This window comes from Apteryx rowi, unplaced genomic scaffold (assembly GCF_003343035.1).
Source record: "Apteryx rowi isolate R43461 unplaced genomic scaffold, aptRow1 scaffold_223, whole genome shotgun sequence".
Lineage (NCBI taxonomy): Eukaryota > Metazoa > Chordata > Aves > Apterygiformes > Apterygidae > Apteryx > Apteryx rowi.
In genome coordinates, this window is record NW_020448564.1 from 833,057 (window position 1) to 855,601 (window position 22,545).

A 22,545-nucleotide genomic window follows, 5' to 3' on the forward strand; every position below is an offset into this window, starting at 1 on the left:
GACGTGTTTCGCCCGCTGAGGGGCCCGTCGGCGGCACCCCCGGGGTCCCTGCGGAGCGCCTCAGGGTGGGGTGGGTGGCTCCAGCCGCCGGGGCTGTGTCGGGGGTGGGTGTGCGGCCCTGTCGCCGCTGCTCCGACCCCTTCCCGGGGGGGGGGCGGGGGGTTTCCTTCCTCCTTCCCCCTTTCCTCCTTCCTCTCGCCAGCTCCTGGGCAGGCTCCAGCTCACCTGCTGCGCTGACGCAGGGTCTGGGCTCTGCTGAGTGACTCATTTTCCGCACAGCTTCATCATTAGACTTGGTTAGGTTTGTTGGGGCATATTCCTTCTGTGGGCGTGCTCTCCCTGCTCCTGTCTTCCATTGCGCTTTGCTCCCCGTCCCCGATCCACCTCTGCTCCCTCCTGCCCCCCAGGGTATACCTCTACTGTAACCTGCCTTTCTGCTTTGCGTGGCTGTGGCTCTCAGGTGGTCTCTTCCATCCCTCCATCCGGCTCTGCAAGCCCTGTTCATCCTCCATGTCTGCCTCTTTTCAGAGGTGTCCCAGTCTGTCTCCTGTCTGCCTGGGGGGAGGGGGAAAGAGACAGTCATGAAACAGAGATGGAAATATGGCAATGTCCTCTAGGTATTGAGCATAAATAGATATATTGCAGGCCCTCTGATTTTCAGCTCTAATAAATGTGAGAAGGAAGTCAGGAGACAAATGCAATTCCTCGTACCTGATGATGAAAATTCGAGGGAGTGAAGAACCACCATGGTAAGGATTTAAATCTCTTTGCAGGCAGTGACTGTCTGTGGGCTCCAGGACAACTAGTATCTACTTATAGAGCTGGTAAGGCTATGAGAGGAAACATTTCTCCTTTTTATCTGTGTTCCTCCCCTCTGAATTTTTTGGGGGATGTTTGAATTTAAGCAGCTRCTTTTCTTTTAAACAGGTAGATTTCAGCAACCATACCTATTTTTTTAAAGGGATGTTATAGCTTTCTACTTCATGATGCCATRGTCTTACTCTGTATGGCTTGCTGTGATGTTTTGGGGGGAAGTCGTGGGAATAAAGTAGTAAAAGTGCCTTGAGGAAATGGAGGATCCTTTAGTGCTAATAGATGAGAGAGAGAAACAAAGTCTTGCTGGATTTAAGAATAGTAGGTGTAAAGTAGTAGCAAGAGATGGGATCTTAAAATCACTCAAGAAAGAACTACTAGCCTAGCCGAAGGAGTGAGGTACTGCTGTGGTTTTGCAGAGGTGTTGATTGGAACACAGCTGCTTGCTGGATAATCAGAATTCTAGGGGAGCTTTTCAGCTGCTACAGTGTCCAGAGGGGTGTGTTGGAAAGAAAGCTTCTGGCAGTAGAAGGAAGATTTATTTCATTATTTATTTCTGGATGCGTACGCTATGTGCAACTTCCCCTATGCTGAAAAGAAGGCCRGATTCCTATGCTGGGGAGTTCACAAAGTAAAAATGGAGGGAGGGAAGGGTGTGAGAAGAGGCATGATACATAACTAAAGACAACTAGTCCTCACCCTGACCTCTTGTTAATATAAAGCTGTGTTAATTATGTATTTAAAAGAATAAAATGCTAGGTGCCAGCTTTCTCCACTGCTGTTTAAGATAATGTTTTGAGAATGTGTCTTGGTAGTCTCAGAGATGTCATTCATACTGACCTTCTCCCCAAAGGAGGGCAAAGGGAATATATGAGGGGCAGGAGACAAAAGGAGCCTGTTGCTGGAGGAAGCTATCTCTGGTAAGGGCATGACAGAGTTAACGGCTAATGAGGAGAGGGAAATAATGCACACATGCTGAGAACTAAACTGCCTCTCCCATTTTGAGGTCTCTGCTAATGTCATTTAGGTTTCTTGTCACTGCTATGTTTTTTACCTGTTGCTTGCTTTGCTGCAAGATAGTGTCTTTTGCACATAACAGTGTTCTAAAGGACAGCGTGATCGTGAAGCTAGACAGTAATCAAAATATTTAGCTTTTTAAATCAGTGTCTCTTATCTGAGGTGGCTTGGTAATAGCAGAGATTGTTAGCTAAGTGATCTGTGTGAAATGAGCTGCTAGTGTCGGTCGCCTTCTTAATGAATTGGTTTGTGTGTTGCAAAACTGCTTACCGCATTTGGTGTTTTTGAGGCTGTTGTAACAAAGAAATCCGGGAGTCTGGCCCTCAAGTGATGTTGCAGTTGAGGTTGTAACTGTTTTGGAAGTGACTGGGATGGTGTTTGTCCTCCTGGCTGTTAATCGGAGACTTCCCACTAAAACATGGGAAGGATAGAAAACTTAAAATCCTAAAGAGTATTGCATCTTCTCTTCAGTGGCAAAGGTATGGCACCCAATATTTTGATGTGTGTGGTCCTACAGCTCTTCTAGCTAAATCACTGGTGATCCTGATCCTGCTCAACTTGATAGGGTACAGAGATTTTGTACCCTGCCTGGAAGCATGTAGAACTGGCAACTGTCAAATAAGGGAAGGAAGACAAGTAGTCCCATTGCATGTAGTGAGTTCTGTGTCCCAAATGCCCAAGAGATGGAGAGGTGTTGGTATTTCAGGTTTGTTTCCTAGCAATACAAGGACTTGTTTTGCTTGTTTTGTTACTCCTTTCTATGCCACCTTTCATCAGAGCAGCCAGAATTTTAGACTCACATAGCTTATACAGAGCAGGTATCTGGGAACACTGGGGAAAAATGTTAGTTTTTTGTCTCACTTGTGAGACAGCTGTACTGCTGTACTGCTGTTGACTCCAGATAGGGAGAAGGAGGATTTTGTCCTGCCACAGTTGTTTTGTCTCTGAGAAAGTTTTAGCTTTTTCTAAACATGAGTGCAACAAATGATGTTGGAAACAGAGCAATCAGGCTGTTTCTGACTATAAATAAATAAATAAATAAACCCTTAGGGGAGGTGAAAATACAGTTGTTCTATGAGGTAGGAGAACAGAAGACGTGGTATTGGCGTTGTATGACCAAAAGCAGTGTTGTCACTGCCCAGTCAGTGCAGTATTTCTTGTCTGGGTAGTACCTGATGATTAAGAGACAAGGGAAAATGACCATAACTCAGCAGCCCTGTTGTGGGGAAGAAGAATTCTTCCTGATCTCTAGAAAAGTCTTTTTCTTTTTTTTAGTCTTGTTCTGTTACAAATGTTAATGATCATTATATATTTTGCTTTTCTCTCAAGCATGCTCTTGGAGTTACCTGCGCATATAAGTTTCTGCGGGAGCTAGATTTGAGTAGTCTAACATGACATGTATTAGAAAAGAGCTTTGCAAACAGTCTTGAAAGGGTGCTTTGGGTGTTGTTAGCCTCTTCAGAAAGCTGAGTTCTGGACAGACAGAACCCTGAAGGGGAAAGATCTTGAGTGCCATGGGATATACCTCCCTTAAAAAGCCATTTTCTTGAGCCAAATGAAGTGAGATATGCTTAGAGTCCTGCTAGGGGAATCTGACATTGTCATTTGCTCATATTAGTCATGTGTGAATAGCAGAGCTACAGGAGAGTGACTTGAATCTAGCCTTTCTTGTGCATCACCAAGAGAATGACAAACCCCATCAGCTAAAGCTCTGCAGACCCACCAGAGGCCGTATTAAGGAAGAAGCTCTCCTCAGGCTGTTGATCTTTTATCACTGGTAACAGTAGGATGAGACCAGCTTGAGACTCAAACTTTTTCTTGGGATTACTTGCAGAGATTGCTCTGGATGTGATGAAGAGAGTCTCTGATGACACCACTTGTCACTTCTCAGGATACAAGTGTATTATAAAATATGTAATAATACCGGTCTTTAAGTAACTGTCAATAATAGCTTTCAATCCTTCTTTGATTTGTAGAAGCCTGAAAGAAAGTATTCCTGTTAGAGATGCAAACTTCTGCAAAGCAATGTAACTGACAGCTGCTGTAAGCCCATTACCTTCCACAGACATCTTAGAAGTAGTTTGCAGACTCGCAGGTGTTCATGGACCAGTGGGTGAAAAACATTTCTGGAAAATTTTGGGGAAAGTGAGTTTCTGTAGAGTTCTGCACAAGTGTTTAGGTCCTATATCTATGATTTATTGGCTGAAAGTGTCCTTTTATCATATAGAAATTGACTCTAACAGAAGAGGTGTTTGGGGACACCTTAGACACTAATCAGACACCTTTGGATTATATTTGTGTAGGTGTGTTTAATGCGAGATCACCTTTACAGCCTTTACTCTAGACCTTGAAGGCATAAGCAATTGCAGACCTGCATTTTGGCACATGCCTGGGTTTTCCTCTCTGTGTTTCAAGTGAGGGGAATTTTGCTATGCTGTGAGAGAGAGGAGAGTGGATACCTTGCTAGTTTGTATCCTAGCCTTTTTTCCATCCTTACCCAATGCAGAGTTGTATTTTTTGCTTTTGGGTTTTTTTTTTTTTTAACTATTGTTCCTGTGCTTGGTCTATTGTAACCCTTGTGTGTGAGATGGGGGGGAGCACTCTATATTCCCATCACAAATCCTCTCACCACCAAAATAATGGGAACACCAGGAAAGGGGAAGCATCTCCTGCTCTGATCACAGGAGTCTTGGCAAACAAGAGGTTCTTCTTCAAAGCAGTGCAGTTCAGCTTAGCAGGAATTAATTGTATATTGTGTGAGGACAGACAATATCTGCTTCCACAGTCAAAAGTATGGCAGCTTGTATTAGCAACCCAGAGAATCAGCAGAACTCTTAACTCAGAAGTTTTATTTTTTTGAGACACATGGCAGAAGCCTCTGCTATCTCCAGATTTAGAAGTAAGTTCTTCAGGCAGACCCTAAAGCCTTTTCAAATTGTGTCCTGCATAAAGGGTCAGCTATCTGCTTTGGAGCCAGATGAAGGAATAAAAGGCAGYTCTCTTCTGAAAAGAAAGTGTGTTGGTATTGTGGGTTTCCATATTTATGATTCTGTAGGAAGTTTGTATTCTGCATAAGTAGGCGTTGCATAGGGGTTTTTTAGAGCCAAGCATGACACGTTGAACTGTGATCAGGAAGTCAAGCTGGGTTCTGTCTGCCTACTGCATAAGCACTAGGAAATGGGATTCTGCTTTTTCACATCCTTATTTTCAAAAGGAGCTGAAAGGTAAATGTCACTTCACCATTGGAAATTATTTGTTCTATCCCTTTTCCACAAACTGGAAATGAATTCAATGCTTTCCGTTCCTGTCAGCTCTCCCTCTCATTACAGCAGACAGACTTGCTGGATACTGATCAGTATGGGGAGCAGATCTGCTACATGGAAATACCTTTTAGGTACATTTCTGCCCACAATTACATTTCCAGTGTGGCCAGGAGTCTACAAGATGCATTACAGTAGGACACACAGAGTTCCAGTTTACTTTTTGTTGGCTCTGTTTCACATCACCCTACTAGTGATACGGCCCTGGTGCAGGTGGGAGGAGGGATTTCTGCCCTGTCACCTGCCTGCCTTCCTGCAGCCAGTATGTGATTGCAGCTGGTGGCTGGGCAGCACTGGAGCCCTGAGTGATTTTCTCTGCAATCGGGGACATAACACTGTCAGCAGCTTGCTGTCCTGAGCTTGCATGCCCACGTGGCTCTGCAAGGGGGTCATGGCTGTAACCTTTGCTGCTTTCCAGGTCCCTTTCTAGGCCTGCTGTAAACTTTTATTCTCTGACTCAATTCATATGAGAAATGAGGCTGAGGACATTTAAAGTCCCTCAACTTCTTGTCCCAAGTCATGCAGCCACCTGTGACAGAAAGCAAGCATTAGTGCTGCCTCAGCACCTCTGTCTTGCCTTTGTAATGTATCGAGCAGCAGCCAGTGTGAGGCTGGTACTTTGTAAACCTTAAACAGATCGTTCCTGGAAAGATTTCAGTTTACTGATACCATATTGGCTGTTCAACCAGGAGTTGGTATGTACTGTTGTCTATATGGGATTCTGCATCAGTTGTTAAAAAGCCCAGGGTGTCAGGGTGCAAGAGAGAGAAATTATCTGCGTCTTGTCTATGCCTTGATCACACGTATGGCTGTGCTTTGTTCAGCTGCTTACTTATTTGTGGAACCAGAGTTTTCTTCTGACTGTATGAATGCAAAGCAAATATTGACATGTGGAACTAATGGCATTTGCAGTTCCAGGATATGCCTTTACCTAATCTGAAGGAGAAAGCGTTGGGGGAAGGGAAGGCAAAGGGGGATTACTGGATTCCTGCTGAGAGCTCCACTTGTGCATTTCAAAGAGCAAATCAGGATTTTAACTCGGAAAACAAGGCTTTCCGAGGGCAAGAGGACAGAAATGAGCTACCACATTCAGTGCTGCTTTTTTTGGTCTGATTTCTGAAAGAAGGAGAGTGAGTCTAGATGTTAAACTGAATGCAATTGACCTGCAAGTTTAAAAGCTGGACTGAAAGAGGTTTCTAGAACTACACCTAAGTGTGTGGTTTCCTGATGAGTATTGCGGCTTTGCAATCACACTTTCCTTTCTTCTAAAACGTTTTTCTCCTGTCCTATTGCTTTATGAAGGGAGAGTATAGAGAGAAGTGGAAAACAACTGACAGTCCTGAGGAGACAGTGGGATTTACTGCAGGCTGAATGCTGCTTCATGTTTGAATTAAGCCTAATAGAAAGTAGTGTTTTTCCCTGTGCTAACTTACTGTCCGAAGAAGTGATTGTCTACACTGTTTCTATGACAGTGGATGAGAATAATTCTGGAAAGAATTGTTGTGTGTGTTCTGGTCCCTCTGATGATTTCCACTGATCGGTCCCTGCATAGTTACTAGTTGTAATGTTTTCAGCATGCAAAAACATCACTTTGTAAACTGTTCGTCTTCCGTACAGTCCGTCTGCTACAGGTATGCTGCTTTTTTGATGTTTGTTTTTTTGGTTTTTTTTTTGGGTGCTGGTGATGTTGTCAGGAAACCCTCATCCCAGCTCCCGTGATGCTTTACTGGAGGCAAAGAAGGAGAGGGGAGGAAGCAGGGTAATGAAGAGTTACAGGGCTGCCACAGCAGCCTCAGCGCCATGTCTTGGAGACACATGGCTCCTCGGGCAGTTTCCAGTATGCTGCCTCTTTGCGCTGCAGCGGGAGGCTGCTCTGCTAGCTTGCCTGGGGTGATTCACCCTCCCCACCCTGCCCTTCTGTGCACCCTTGGTGCCAGCAGCTGAGCCTCTGTCTGCCTCTCTGGCCAGGGCCCAGGTGGGTGCTTTCAGGAAGGTTTCCATGGAAACCAGAGGCAGGAAAAACCTGCCCGCCAAGTTCAGCGCTCTAATATCCAACCCTGGTCAGGGAAGGGAGCGCAGGCAGGGCAGTGCTCTCTGGCGAGGTGGAAGCCAGAGGCTGGCATGTGATGATGTGGACAAGAGAAGGTGCTCCCCTCTGCTGCACCTGTGCTTGGCTAAGGTGGGACTTTCAGCCTCAGTTCTCTCCTCCTCTCCTTCCTGAGCACCTGGGTTAGTGCACTAGGTATGGGGGGTTTCTCTTCTACAGCTGTGTCCAGCACACTGGCCTAGCTCCTCCATAACAGGTTGGTTCTGCTGTGATTGTACATAAGATGAAGGTTAATAATGAGGTAGAGGGATTCCTACTCACATGCTCGAGGCACTGAGCACAGATTCAGAGCACAAGTAATGTGAAGCACAGCAGAAGTACGATCTGTTTAAAACACCTTCCTAAAGGAAGACACTGTAAAAAAAACAGCGGTGGAAGCACATTCTGCCTTGCCTTTCCAACTGTGGGCTATATTCTGACCCCTGGTCTACAAATTTTCCACCAGATAACAGCTATGTTCCTTAAAAAAGTCAATGGAAACAGGGAGGACTGGGCTGAGAGAAGTAAGGGGAGGAGGATGTATTCCAGGCCCAAGAACAGAGCAGCTGTGGTAGCAGAACGGACACTTGTTCTTAGCGGTGTGAAAATACATTCAGAATTATTTTGAAAGGGGAATAAGCACTGTCAGCAGACTTACCTGTTTGGTGTGCATGCTCTGTGCACTTACATGTAAAGTGAGTGTGCAAGTGCTCATTTCATAGTTCTTGTTGATGTCTTTAGCTGTTGGGGGAAGACTTGGTGCTGAGCAAGCAAGTGGGACTAGAGCAATAGGCCAGAATTCAGGGCAGGATAGAAGGGCATTTACAGAACTTGTGGGCAGCAACTGGCCACTGTATGGACAAGATAACTTCTCCTCAAAAACAAAAGTTGTGTTGGGGGGGAGGGTTGCTCTAAGAAACTTCAGGGGTATCTGAAGATTGGAGTGTCTGTTGGTCCATACCAGCCTTTCTCATTTAGACAGCTACTTAGATTTGGGAAGAAGAAGCCTTGTTATTTGTGTTCTCAGACACAGATGCTTTTTATGCTTTTGGAGTGTTTCATAGCTACTTACCTTGGAGTGCTGTAGCAAGCCACTCCTAGGATGCCAGTGTTTGCTAGAAAGTTCACTGAGGTGTGAAGGCAGGAGTGGTAATGTAACCTTGTACTACTAAGCACTGGAAACAGCTCTGAAAAGGCCTGCTGGATGAATCGCTCAGGTTCCTGGTCTCAGTGGTTTGCAGTCTTAGGTAGCTTTACTGAAAAGGGAAAACTGGAAAATCAATCCAAGGCATACAAATGTTAGTTTCTCTCAGGTTCTTTCCCAAGCAGGTATGAGTATCCACTTGGTGGAGGTGGCTCTTGCTATCTCCCAGACACAGAATTATAGTGTTGCTCTTAGAGTCCAAAATATGCATCTCTGATGAGGGAAGGGGAAGAGATCTTTACATTTATTAAAGCCTGAAAAACAAAGAATTGTTATGACTCTTTATTCGATGCAAAATGTTTATTGAACTGCTCCATTGCTGCCCTGGAAACTCCCTATGAAAATCTGCCTCGAAGTGATGGTAGGAAGGTAAGGAGGGGAGCTGCGTGGCCTGTTTCATCACCTCAGCTCAATTATTCAGTTTAGTTCAGAGGAGTTCAGCTCCTAGCTTGTTGCCAAGGTGCTCTACAATATGTTCTCCACTGTCTGGTCCAGTTCATTGCATAAAATCCTCGTCAGAAGCTTCCCCAGTTCCCTCTGGGAGCATACTCCACAGCCTACTACACCTTGTTTCTGCATTTTGTGATGCTACTCCTAAAATGTGTTCTAGGCTATTGCATCTAATGACTTCCTCTTAAATCCTTTTCACTGTTACAGTCCCATCTCCTTGGGCAGCAAATTCAGAGAATCATGCTGTATGGTTATTTTTTAGTGCTCATATTTAAATGAGGGACTTTCAATATGTGATAGAAAAGGTGATGAAAGTTGACTTGATTTTTGACATTCTTTCAATCAGAGATTCTGTTACTGTTGCAAGGTATTTGGTAAATATCATTGTGGTCTTTCTAGCTGATGGTTAGATGCGAAACCTAGAGGGAATTCCAGTCTCTGGAATTTAATTTTCCCCTGGGGAACTTAAATTCTAAGGGATGTAATTTTTCTGTGGGGAATTTGTGTGTGAGGGGGTTATCTCCCACTCTGTTCTCAGGTACTAATTTAATTTTCTCATCATCAGTTCTTATTTTTTTCCTTTCATAACAGGGTAGTGACCCCTCACCTCTGAGAGCAGTGCATCTGGATACCTGCTGACAGCTTCCGCCACTCAGCCTTCAGTAGTGCAATGTCAGGTAAGCAGACAAAAATGGACACAATATCATCTTGGTTGCATGCTCTTTCTTCAGCTGCAGCTTATTAAAAGAAAGTTACTGTTTCAAAGAGCTGCTATTTGCATTAATGTACTGCTCTGGTCAAATGTGGGGAGAGGAGACTGTCCTGTTTGTGATCCAGCCCTCTTTGTACTCAGGGTGAATTCAGTTCCTTCTTTTAGTCTGCCACCCACATTTTCCATAAGATTTGCTTGGTTCTGTTTACCTCCCAAGGTGCACCCCAAAGTAGGTCACTTTGCTACAATCAGAGAGAAGGTTTCTTGCTATAAACTGGTAGCTTTAGAGTAGGAAGAAGGCTGAAGAATAACAGGAGTGCAACAGTGAGCAACAGAGACATAGGCTTTCCTGATATTGGGTCTCCTCCAGGATATCTCTCATGCCGTGGCCAGCTCTCCCACCCCATATATTTGTCCAGGCATTCCTTCCTGAGTAAGCTGGTTACTCCAGGGCATACAGCAGCAAGGGAGACCTCAGAGCCAAGCAAACCCTTTTGCTGGTGATGTATGCAGCAGGTGACCTGGGGCGTGCTTATCTTATTTCAAAAGTTTCTGCTTTTATTTCAAGGGAAGCTGTTCAGTGGGACGCTACCTGAGACTTGGAGGGTGCTTACCCTGGATGCAAAAGACAAGATGATAGGCATACTTTCCTTGCTACAGCTCTGCAAGTGGTCTGGCAAGCCTGCAGGGATGATAGCAGTATCCTAGCCCCTCTGTTCTCCTGGAGCTGGCAGCCACTGCAGCAAAGGGAGCAGACAAGCCCTCGCTGAGGGCTCTGATCTCTRTTTGGCATCTGGGTGACAAAGTTTCAGGGAACTGTGGAGTGCTGCTGGTGTTGGGGTCAGTGACTCCGTAGGAGGCATACGCTCCTCCATAATAAATATTCCATAATGGTTCCCTGGCTTGGCACGTTAGAACGCAGCTTTTCCAAGAAGAGGAAAGATCACACAATGCCATGGAATTATTTTGTTTCCCTGAAAGTCCCTTTCTTCTAGGGAACTCAGTTTGGCCTTTCTGCACCTTTGCTCAGTAATAAGGGACAAAATCTGAAATTATTTGCTTCCTTGATGCAGTGGGAGCTGTCTAAATGTCTAGAGTAGCAGTAATGAGAAACTGCTCAGTGACTGCTTTTCTTGCTGGAACTGTCTGCATTGAGTGTGCATGTGCCAAGGGAGTCCTCATGGCTTTTCACTGTTATATGTCTATCTCTTTGTGTTTAGGGCACCACACTCCCTCTGCTGGGGGTCCCTTCTCAGCGCTCACCCCCAGCATTTGGCCGCAGGAGATCCTCGCAAAGTATACACAGGTACAATGTGGGGTAGGGAGGGTGCATTCTCTGGCTCTGCACATAAATAAAGGGATACTGGTGATTTGTTGGTCTCTGAAAGCTCCAGGCAAAAGAGGAGGATATGCACTCCTCCTCTCCCTATGATTGGATTATGGACGCTTGTTTGCTACTTAAACTTCATATATTTTGTGGCTGCCTTGTGGGTCTTGCAAGAGGATCTTGCAGAGTACAAAGAAACTTGTCTGAGTTATTGCTTTGCTGTTTTGCAACTGTTGCTCCACTGTAAAAGTGTTGACACCCTAGGGGAGTCTCTGTCACCATCAAGCTACTCTGGATGACTTGTGTGTGGCAGGAAATGCTAGCCTCAAGACTTGTCCCCAGGTGGACAGAGCAGGAAGGAAGGAAGCAGCTGTGGAATTTTGTAATCTTACCCACAGTGTTTGCTGAGGACAGCTGAGCCCAATGAAGCAGGTTGAAGCTTGTTTTGGAGCTTTCTAGAAGCATGTTTCTTGGGTACTGCTTGTGTGCAACTCTTGGAGACCCTACAGAAAGGGTGGGTGCAGGGCTTGCAGGAATGGGAGGTATCTGTAGGTTTTCACTCCTGAAATAAGCCTCCTGATTGTAATGTGCCCTAGTGCTAGCCACAAGTACAGATGAGGAAAGGTGAGATTTGGGCCATGGAGTTTAATTCCTTTGGCCTGGAATTTGGGCTTGCTATGTAGGTGCAAATCCCAGTTTAGCCTGTTGTCTCCAAAGAAGATCTGAAAGCAACAGGCAAGAAATGGGGCAATGCAGGGAGCTGAATTTACAGTGTGTATGCACTGAGTAACAGAGAGCTAGCCGTGTGTTAGAGAGACAGACAGTAGAGACCATGTTAGCTGGTGTGTTAGGGCTGTGTGCCCCTCTAGGTAGGGACTGTCTGAAGTCCTGGTCTGATGCCACCCTCAACCACGTGTACTAAGCCCTTCTGGAAAAGAAACTGCTGGGAAAATATGTGGATGGGAAAGCAGGGCTTTACGTCTTCCGCAGAGAAGTCAGAATGGGAGTAGTGTGCAATACCTCTCCAACTGGGAAGTGTTGTGGGGAGGCATAGAAAATAAAGGTCTGGAGAGGAGGGAGTCCCCTTGCTCAGAGGGCACAGTGCTGGCAATGGTGGGATTGAATGGGGCAGTGTCCACATGTCTCCGTTCAGTTGTTGAGTTGTTCAGTGCTAGTCTGGTGAAGGTGTGTTCTCCTTCCTCACATCCCCCAGAAAGAAGAATCCATCGAGCAGCAAGAGTTCCACTATGATGAATTTGGCTTCCGAGTTGATAAGGAAGGTAAAGTCAGTCCCATCCCTCTCCCTTCAAATGTAACCCAGTTCCAGCCCTTCCCATGCTCCTGAGTATGGAAAGGTGATTTTGCAACCCTTCTCTGCTAGGTCTTCTCTATTCCCTCATCCAGGTTCTTTCCTTGTATTATYATTGTTATCAAGGGCTGTGCATTAGAAGTGTTGGTCCTACAGGCGTCTGGAGCCTAGAATATGTAAGATTCATTTCCATTCTCTGTGCCTGTGCCATGGGTAAGAGAGAGAGGAAAGTATCTCCATTAGCAGCTGTGTGCTGGGGAAAGACAGCCTTCCTAGTTCACAGTGGGGTCCCTGTTGTGGTCAGTAGCACCATAAGCAATGATAGCAGACAGTGACATGTCCTGTCTGTTGAAAAACTTGCATCCACTCATCTTGGCTGCATGTTTTTTCAGTGTGTTTTCTACTCATCCCAGCAGCTTGGGAAAGGATATTTGAGTACCAATATCACACTTTTTCTGCAAGATATATAGGTGGGAGACCAGACAGATAAAGGTCTGGAGAGCTATTGCAACTCGGCCTTGAAATAAAAGAGCTAGCTGCTTTTGCAAAAGAGGAAGAAGAGAAAGGAGTGAGGGGCAGTAGGAAGTCCTTTCTGTGCTCTGAGAGGGGATTGCATTGTATGAGCCCTGGAAAAGTCAGAAGTTGTGTGCATGTGTGCCCTGAGGCACCCTGAGTCATAGAGGAGCCTTCTTGAAGCAGTGACCTAGAGATGAGGACAGGACAGAGAGCAATTTTCCTCAGCCAGAACATTTGATAGACTTGAGCATTATAAAGTCAGCAGAAAGCATTTGGATTGTATTGTTAGGATCTGTTTGTTATACGATGAAGAGGAGAGTGCTTTACGTCAAATCCATGCCTTGTGGTACAATAAAATATATATTTTAGAAAGTCAGCATCAGGTTAAGGCTATCTCTCTTTGTAAATTTACAAGTGTCCCTATTAAAGTTTTTTTTGGTTATTAAATATCCCCGATGTTAACATTTTGTGCCTCATTACTTGCATGAGCGTATAGCTTCTGCTTTCCACCTCTGAGGCTTGCTATGCTTTTGTCAGCATGATTTGCAGATCCTTACAAAACCCAGCAGGATGGCTGCTGCCAGAGTGTTGTTTAATTCCAGCCACCTTCTGCTCTGAATCAGCAGACTAGGCCTGCTGACCACATTGAGATTTCAAGGCCCCAGTACCCTTTGCTTATGACCATAACATTTGCTGCATAGAGAAGGCAGTTTGAAACCAAGCTTTGCCTTCCTGTGCTCTGGCTGGAAGATGTGGATGTTCTTATATGCATTCTTTAGATGGCCACCCCCCGCATGCTTTCCTCTGCCTGTTTCCTCTCTCTTTTCTCCATTTCATTCCCTTCCTTTTGCTGATGCAGATGGTGCTGAGCCAAACTCCAGAAAGCTTCTGGGGATCCCACTGACGGAAGAGCCACAGCAGAGGCTCAAGTGGCAAGCTCACCTGGAGTTCACGCACAACCATGACGTGGGTGACCTCACCTGGGACAAAATTGAGGTCACCCTACCACATTCAGACAAGCTGCGCTCGCTGGTGTTAGCTGGCATCCCACACAGCATGAGGCCACAGGTAAGAGTGCTACCTGCTCTGGGCAGACCCTCCTGCCCAGGGTAAGAGATGGTGGAGTGAGAAACCATTTTGAGAAGGTGTCACGTTATGGCTTTCTGCGGCTGTCTTAATGACTCTTCCTATCTCTGTTGACCCTGTCCCATCCCAGCTATGGATGCGTCTGTCTGGGGCCTTGCAGAAGAAGAGAAATTCAGAGATGTCATATCGGGATATTGTGAAAAACAGCTCTAATGATGAAACCATTGCTGCCAAACAGGTGGGAGACACTGCCTACTGCTGGCTGGACGTAGGAGTGTGGGGAGAAGGGCAAGGTTTGCTGCATGAGGAGGAAGGGATGTCTGCCTAATGCCCGCAGTAGGAGCAGTTGAGAGGACAGGTGTGGCTGAATCCTACTGTGTCTTATCCAACTGGGCATAATTCTACTTTGTTTTGTTGGAATGGGAATTGTGGAGCTCCCCTCCATCCTAGGAGGGCAGGGAAGGGTTTTGCTGAATGCTACCTGCAAACTAGAAAACTGTACTGTGGTCACATGCATTCTCTTCTCAGTGGTGAAGCCAGGGACTAAGTTTACGCAAATGTTTCTTGGAAGCCACTAGGTCAATGTCCRTGCTGGCCTTCTCCCAGGTGTCAGCGAAGGCTGTTAAGCTGTCTCCAGGTGCTTGGACAGGGCCATCGCCTTTGGTGCTTAAGGACTTAGGAACGGTGTGGGGAAGCAGAGTATGTGGCTAAGGCAGGGGGCCACAGGGAGGTGCAGGGAGCAGAAGGCAACTGTTCAGATGCTGCTAGTTGACCCTTGTGGCTGTCTGACAGATTGAGAAGGACTTGCTCCGCACGATGCCCAGCAACGCCTGCTTCTCCAACATGAACAGTATCGGGGTGCCACGTCTACGCAGGATACTCCGGGGACTTGCCTGGCTCTATCCAGAGATAGGATATTGCCAAGGCACTGGCATGGTAACCTGCTCTCATAGCGTTGTTGCATTAAGGATTGTTCTGTCTGTGATAGCTACATTGAGGCAAGTGATTTGAGGCCAGGCTGCCAGACACTATGTGAACCAAACTACTTGAAGGAAAATCTCTTCCAAATGGAGCTTCTCTCCTAGGGAAGGAAAGGGGGAGTAACACACATGTGCAAAGATGTGGAATGCTTCAGTCTGTCTGGCAGGGAGGGACAGGCATTATGCTGAGGAGAAATTCCTTCGGTGGGAGGCTACAGGAGAGCTGTTGTGGAGGGAGAAGGGTGTTGGCAGCCTAGACTGGAGTGGTCTGGAGGGACAGGGAAGAGTTCTGCTCCTTTTAGAACAGACTTGCTGTGCGATAATTCTTCCTTCAAAATCCCAGGTAGCAGCCTCTCTGCTGCTCTTCTTGGAGGAAGAAGATGCCTTCTGGATGATGTGTGCTATCATTGAGGAACTAGTTCCCGCCTCCTACTTCAGTACTACCCTGATGGGGGTGCAGACAGATCAACGTGTCCTGCGACAGCTCATTGTGCAGTACTTGCCCCGCCTGGACAAGCTGCTCCAGGAGCACGACATCGGTAAAAGTCTGCTTTAGAGACCACAGCTTTTCTGGCCAGGGTGGTTTGCAGGCAAAGATTAATGTTCCTGTTACACAGAGGGAGAACAGCAGGGCCAGGAGCAGACCTCCTGGCCCTGGAGGCCAGTGCAGTGCACAGTCATCTTTAATCTGGGAGGTCAGCACTTAGGAGGGTCCATCTTCACTGGTTGGCTGACTTTTCCTGTTGTGTTTCCTTTCTGTGTCTCCATTCACAGAGCTGTCCCTGATCACCTTGCACTGGTTCCTCACCTCTTTCGCTAGTGTTGTCCACATCAAGCTGCTGCTGCGTATTTGGGACCTGTTCTTCTACCAGGGCTCTCTGGTGCTGTTCCAGCTCACATTAGGCATGCTCAGTATGAAGGTAATTCCTGCCTCCTTAGTGCTCTGGTGTTTAACACTGAGCGCTATGGGTGAGAAAATTTTGCATCCACTTCCTGTGTGTGGTTTGGGAGTGCGCCAGGGAAGAAGACCTGCCTCATGATTAAACCCCCTCAGCTGCCCCCTCTATTCACTCTGGATCCCAACCTGAGGGCCCATCCTACCTGAACCAAGAGAGCTCTTGATTTTGCGTCATCTCGGAGCAGAAATATAAAACCAGGGTTGTGGCCATCTGGGGAGACAGACTTTGTCACCGTTGAATGCTCCAGGAGACTAGCTTCATTGTCTGGACTTTTTTTGATTTGGCTAGTATATATTTGACCAGCCTGGTCTTTTTTCCCTTGTTATGTGAGGAATGATTCTGTGGTTCAGCTTGGCATGTGGAGGGCAAGGGTGGGCCTGCTGGGAGCCAGGGGAAGGTGCAACACTGCGTGGCACGGTAGGTGCTGTATAATGTGTGAGACTGGGCAGCTTTCATTCCCTGTCCCCAGAAAGATCCCTGCTGTGTCCAGTGATGGTGGTGTGTGCAGATTAGCTTCTGTTTTGTCTTTCTTTGGTGATTTGGCTTCATTTCAGTGGTGGATGCTGTGATGTGAAAACATGCCAGATAGTATTTTCGGAGCAGATCTCAGTGCAGTAGAGCAGTGAAAGATGCTGCTTCTCTCCCAAGGGTAGCTTGGACTTTTCCTAACAGTTCTTTATGGAATTGAATAGTTGCCCCTGGGTTGTTTCTGGCCCAGGCTGTATGGTGAGCATAAAATTGCATCTAGCAGCCCAAGAGCATAGCTGTCAGGCTCACTGTTCTGTGCGGCATTGTGACTGCATCCCTACAGGAGGATGAGCTAATCCAGTCTGAGAACTCTGCCTCAATCTTCAACACACTCTCAGACATCCCAAGTCAGATTGAAGATGCCGATGTGCTGCTGCGGGAGGCCATGCGCGTGGCTGGCTCTCTAACAGATGTGGCCGTGGAGACCCAGCGCCGCAAACACTTGGCCTACCTCATTGCCGACCAAGGGCAGCTGCTCAACTCCAGCACCACTGTCAACAGTTTATCCAAGGTAAGTGCACAGTCCAACCTGCCTCACAAGGCAATGGTAGAAACAGAGCAGCTGTGTTCCCTCCCAAATGATGTTTGTGAGCAAGAGGTCCTCCTATCTGAGATGGCTTTGGCTCAAGGATAAATGTGTCATCCCTTGGAGAAAAGGTATTCAGAAGTGAGGGGGAAGGTCTGTACTACAAGAAATGCTGCCAAATGTCTCCTGGCTGCTGAAGCCCCAGGTGAAAGGGATATTGACATTAACTGTTGTCATCATTAGTGAAAATTATGATGGAAAGTGATGCATTTCATTAATGGGAACTAAAAGAAACAATGTATGCTTTTGGCAGAATTTGCTTGGAACTGCTCTGCTCTGTGTGCGCAAGTTAGGAATAGGAATTAATACATTAGTAAGAAATTGATACACTAAAATAACTCTTCTTGGAAGGCCTATTCAGAAAGCAACAGCAGCCTTTGAGAAGCTCAGTGAAAAATGCAGTTATGTTTAATCTCAGACTACAGTCTACAGTTACAGATGTAACATAAGATTCATTAGTAGCTACTGTTCATCAAGCCTGTTTGGAAGATACGTTCTTGGTGTTTGTCTGCGTGCTAATCACAAGACATTCCTGCTGTTCTAAAACATAATAGGCATCCATTTATCAATTTAAATATAATTACATATGTAGCTGCTTTTGGCAACAGGTGAAAGTAAAATTTATTCACTTGAGTCATGGTTGATTCTTGAATTTCAATTATGCTCTCATCATAATTGAGCTATAAATAACCTGTTGCACATAAACTAGATCAATCAGTAGAGCTGATTCATTGCATTAGAAGTAGAACAACTCTTGTCTAAAATTGCAAAGTCACTTGTCTGCCCCTTGCAGTGGTAGCTGCCAGGACCCCTTGCCCAGAGCTAGCCCACATGGAAGATGCTCTATTTTATTTCTTAAATCTGTCCTCACATGTGCACTTCGTTCTTCTCTTCCCCATCCCTCAGGTTGTGCGGCGCAGGACTCAGCGCAGGAAATCTGGCATCACTTCTCTGCTTTTTGGTGAGGACAAACCTGTGACTTTCACATGCTGTTGACAGAGGTAGTGGCCTGGGAGGGAGGAGGGTAAGGAAAGCAGAGAAAGAGTGGGACAGAGGAAAAGATGAGAAGGGAGCCACAGCTGAAGGATGAGAGGGAAGAAGTGCAGYTTTCCTTGGTCTGAGCTCAGAAAGTAGAATTGAGGTGAGTTGGTGAGCACTTAAAGGCTGACTAGGAGCAGACTGTGGCTCAGCCCAGCTGTAATGCCCTCCGTGCACTGACCGCCAGGTCAAACTCATTTTCTGGCAGGCTGTGTCCAGTCTGTTGTATGTTGTGCTCTGCTGATCTTACTCCTCTCAGTTCAGGAGCATCATCTCCGGAGATTTGAGGCAGGGCAGGATGGTCCAATGTGTCGCCTGTCAAAGCTTATAAATATAAGCATTGCCTGTGCTCCCCCTTACCTACTCTATGAGCTCAGTGTTGTGAACGCTTTTGCATCTTAATTCTCTTTGCTTATGAGCTAAGTCAACTTATGTCCAGAAAGCATGCATCCAGGATAGGTTTTGCATGGGTTTAAAAATAACTTGCTTCTGTAGCTCTGTAATAATAGCCCTTTCTATTGTAAGCCTTGCTGTCATCACCTTCCTTGCGAGTGGTTAGTTTTCTTGAAATTGCCACATCTCACCACAGAAATTGTTTTTCCGGGGGAGGAGAATGTGCTGAATTTATAGGGTTCAAATAATGTTCCTGTTGTGGTTGAAATGGCCTGAATACATCTAAAACTGGGTTTTACTGGTCTCTCAGAAAAGAGGATTTTTGATGTTCTCCAGGAAGCTGATACATTTGCAAAAGCTTGCTACAAGCTCATACAGCATTGCATATAGAAATGACAGTAGAATACTGATGAAGTTGTAAAGTTAAGCATGCAGAAATGAAGAAATCCAGGAAAGTTGTTTGTGCAACCTAAACTCAGACCTCTTGTACCTAATGTTATCATACAGTCAGTACAGACTGAACGTGCAGGAAACTTAGCTGCAAAAGGCATCTTGCTTGTGTCTCTGATGGAGGTTCCTCTTGGCCAAGTTTGAGTAGCTTTTCTGAGAGTGTTAGTGAGCTATGCTTTGGCACGAAGGCAAATTTTAACTTGAAGCTTCAAAAAATAGCAATGGTAGAACCATATCACTGAGATGTTAATAATGCTTTTTCAAGTTTTTTTTTTTTTTTCCCCAGTGACTGGCATGTTTTTGCCCTAATGTTATTCTTGATAATTAAAAAGTTGTTTAATTAAAAAAAAGTTGTCATCCTGCAGCAGATGACCAGAATGGGAAACTTCAGCCTAAATGAGGGAAGGGAAAGCTTGGTGAGATAAATCCACCATTATATTGGAAAGAGTCAAGCAATCTTAACTGTAAGATCTGCCACCTTTGACGGTTATTTTGTGGAGTTGGTACATAGCCCTCATCTGGGTGAGAAGGAGAATTTACCTAGGATCTAATTCTTCTTCCTTAGAGTGAATGGAGACTTGTATAGTGACTTGGGCGGGAGTGGTAGAATCACAGGAGCACTGTTTGGAAGGGACCTCTGGAGGTCTCTAGCCCAATCTCTCCTCCTCAAAGCTAGACTCTTGCTAGCACTAGATCAGGTCAGCCATGATTTTCTCTAGCTGAGATTCAAGGAGACAGATCAGATTGCTAATGAAGGAATAGAGAGAAGAAACAATAAAAGGTAGTTTGGGGGAGAAAAGATGTACATATTTTCCTTTTTCTGTTGAATGGCCATTGCAACAAGGAAATGTAGGAGAGCTGGCCCTTCTCAGCATGACTGTGCAGCCCGTTGGTCTTTGTAGGTTCAAAACTGAGCCTCCCCACATATGGCTGATCCTGCAATGGTTTCCTGTTTTGGAAACGTGCATGCAGATATGTGGGGTGCGGTGAGATGAATCTGGTGGAATCCCTGGTTGCTTTCCTCTGTAACCTGTGTCTTTTCAGGTGGGAGAGTGCAGAACAGCATCTCTCTTGCTTGTGTCTGGGTGGGATTCAGCTGGATACAGAGGGAGGAGTGCAGTATTTTGGCCAGAAGGGACCAAATTGATGAAAGAAAGAGTCCATGTGCATAAATGAGAGCAGCCCACTGAGCTAGTGTGGCTGCGGTCAAGTAATTTATTCTTTAGTCACATTCTGTTTTTAACACATGAGGTGTCTGAGAACCCCCAACACATGCATGATCAGCTATCAGTTTATAATCTTTGTATCTCTGAATCTGTCATGAGGCTTCTTACATGCTCTATTTCCTACCCCTGGCCATTGAGAAGGTGGTTTTGTTAATTTTCATTGCTTGTACTGGAAGTAAGCATACCTTGCCCTTTTTCTATTGCAGGAGCAAAGTTGGGTTTCCTCTTAAACCTTGGATGACTGAGTCTCATTCATTTATCATTTAATTTAGCAAATAGAAAAAAATTAAAAACATTATTTTAGTCTATTTTTGTGCTTCCAGTTATGTTCTTAAAGTTTTGGTCCTTTTCACTTGTAATTAAAAGTTGTTGTTTCAGTTGTAATTAAAAGATACTGGATGTCACTTTTCATTAAGCAAGATGCTACTCCTCATCCATACGTAGCTGTTGCAGTGGCTGTATAGCTCATGCCATACTTTGTTCATATTGATTTCTGCAATGTTGTTAGAAGATAAGCGGTGTACTAATTTGCTAACTGATGTTTTTCTTAGGACGTGCTTCAAAGCTGCATTTGTATAAAAACTGGAGTTCAGTGAAAAATGTGGTGTTTTAAGAGTTGACTTTGTCAATCAAGCTACTACCTCTTAAATATATTGTAGATAGAGCAAAAATAAATATATGAAAGTACATCTTGAATTTAAAACAAATCGATTTTTTTAGAAAAGAAGCAAATGGTTCATTGTGTCCAAACATAATTGACCCAGTGATTAAGGCATTCAGATACATTTAACTGCCTAAAGAATCAATCCCACTAGGTGTCATTCTGCGTAGATTAAGAGATGGGCTGTCAAAACTCCTATGGAAATTTATGAAAGCACCTTCCAACTTTCACCACTTTTACTTTGTACTTACAACAGTTTTTATGCACCCAATACCTTTTGAATATTGGCTTTTAGAGAGGTTGAGGTCTTAAGAGAGCTGGGCTCTTCTCCCTCATGGCTCTAACTGCTAGACTGATGCAGGAAAGTGGGCTATCTTGGTTTTCACTTTTTTTTTTTTCCAGGACCCTCAGCCTGTGAGCTATGCAAAAATCAAAAGTAATTCAAACAAAAGCTGTTTCAGTTTCATCAGTTCAAGAGAAGTTTTGAAAGTTTCCTGCTTTTGAGTTGCACCACTCACTCTGTCTCTGCATACTGCATAGACACTTCTCTAATGCAGCTCACAATGCCTTGGTATACTGACTTGCCCAAAAAGATAAAAGATGACATACTCCAGTTCTGTATGTGGTTTGAAATAACTTCCTTAAAGTTTGAGGCAGTCTTGTTGATATATCTTATTTACATTATTAAATAGGTGGCAGTAAATAACTGCCTTAACGTAGGCAGTCTTAATGTCAAGCTTGTTTGATTTCCATAAAAACAGTCATTTCTAATGTCAACAGCAAATAAATACCTTGCACTTATTTTCCTCTCCTCTCCTCTGGCTATGTGGGCTTCCCCAGGGGATGATGACCTGGAGGCACTGAAAGCTAAGAACATCAAGCAGACAGAGCTGGTGGCCGACCTGCGTGAGGCCATTCTCCAGGTGGCACGACACTTCCAGTGTGTGGATCCCAAGAACTGCAGCATTGTGAGTGGGGACAGCTGGATCCATATTGCTGGATGCTCCAGGCATGACTGTTGGGTATCTGCTGCAGGCCAGGGCTGCTCTAATGCTCCTGGAGCTTCTAGGCTGAAGGAAGAACGTGCTAGGGGTAATGGGTGGAGGGTGAGGGATGCTCAACCCATGTCTGGTGGAGGAGGACTGTGCTGGGAGGTTGTCTGCCTGCTAGGAGAGGGAGAACAGGTTGAGACAAGGGCATGTCAGCTTTCATAGAGCAGCTCTGAGTCACCTGTTGTTTTCCATTCCTCTTTGCTCTTCATCCGTGTGTGTGCCAGGATCTGACTCCAGATTACAGCATGGAAAGCCACCAGCAGGACCATGAGAACTATGTGGCCTGTTCACGCAATCGCCGGCGTCGAGCAAAGGCACTTCTGGATTTCGAGCGCCATGACGATGACGAGCTGGGCTTCCGCAAGAACGACATCATCACAGTGCGTCAGCCTGTGAAAGAGGGGCCAGGGCAGGACCCTGCAGGCCTGACTTTTTGGGACACTACGCTGCCTTCTCTGCAGGGAAGCAAGGGAGGAGGTTTGGCTCAGAGCCGAGTTAGGAGTCCAGGGGGAGCAGCTGGTGTTTCTGGAGGCTGCATGGGGACAAGACAGTATGTTCCCATGAGTGCTATCTCATGGGTCATCCTCGATGCAGCCACGCAGTCTGTTTTCTGGCTGCCATACAGCTGAGCAAAAGACTGATTTGATCCAACCTAGGTGCAGATTTAACGCTGCGCACGGGGCTGTGGTAAGACTGAAAAGGCATCCATTTGCCTTTTAGCTGTCATCATCCCCTTTGGAATTGCAGAAAATGGGGAATGGCATTGTGTTTGCAGCAGTCTTTTGCCTTTGAAGGCTCTCAGCCGTGTAGGAAGAGGGCGTTGGCATAACAG

At 45.6% G+C, this 22,545-nt stretch overlaps 1 protein-coding gene across 6 annotated transcripts in view; it reads left to right on the top strand.

Moving 5' to 3' along the window:
• SGSM3 (small G protein signaling modulator 3) overlaps nt 1–22,545 on the top strand; it is a 29,568-nt gene that overhangs the window by 942 nt on the left and 6,081 nt on the right. For 3 of the 6 annotated variants that reach the window (XR_003253376.1, XR_003253377.1, XM_026065059.1), the window contains exons 1-13: nt 770–824; nt 9,482–9,567; nt 10,823–10,908; nt 12,143–12,209; nt 13,614–13,822; nt 13,971–14,078; nt 14,633–14,776; nt 15,164–15,359; nt 15,595–15,740; nt 16,591–16,818; nt 17,800–17,854; nt 21,502–21,629; nt 21,938–22,093. Coding sequence is in view for 4 of the 6 variants with exons in the window: in XM_026065059.1 (XP_025920844.1) it covers nt 9,561–9,567; nt 10,823–10,908; nt 12,143–12,209; nt 13,614–13,822; nt 13,971–14,078; nt 14,633–14,776; nt 15,164–15,359; nt 15,595–15,740; nt 16,591–16,818; nt 17,800–17,854; nt 21,502–21,629; nt 21,938–22,093 (1,530 nt within the window). In the remaining 2 variants the exon portion in view is untranslated. Of the gene's footprint in view, nt 1–661; nt 750–769; nt 825–9,481; nt 9,568–10,822; nt 10,909–12,142; nt 12,210–13,613; nt 13,823–13,970; nt 14,079–14,632; nt 14,777–15,163; nt 15,360–15,594; nt 15,741–16,590; nt 16,819–17,799; nt 17,855–21,501; nt 21,630–21,937; nt 22,094–22,545 lie in introns of those variants that run through there. The other 3 variants (XM_026065060.1, XM_026065061.1, XM_026065062.1) reach the window with 3 other exon arrangements.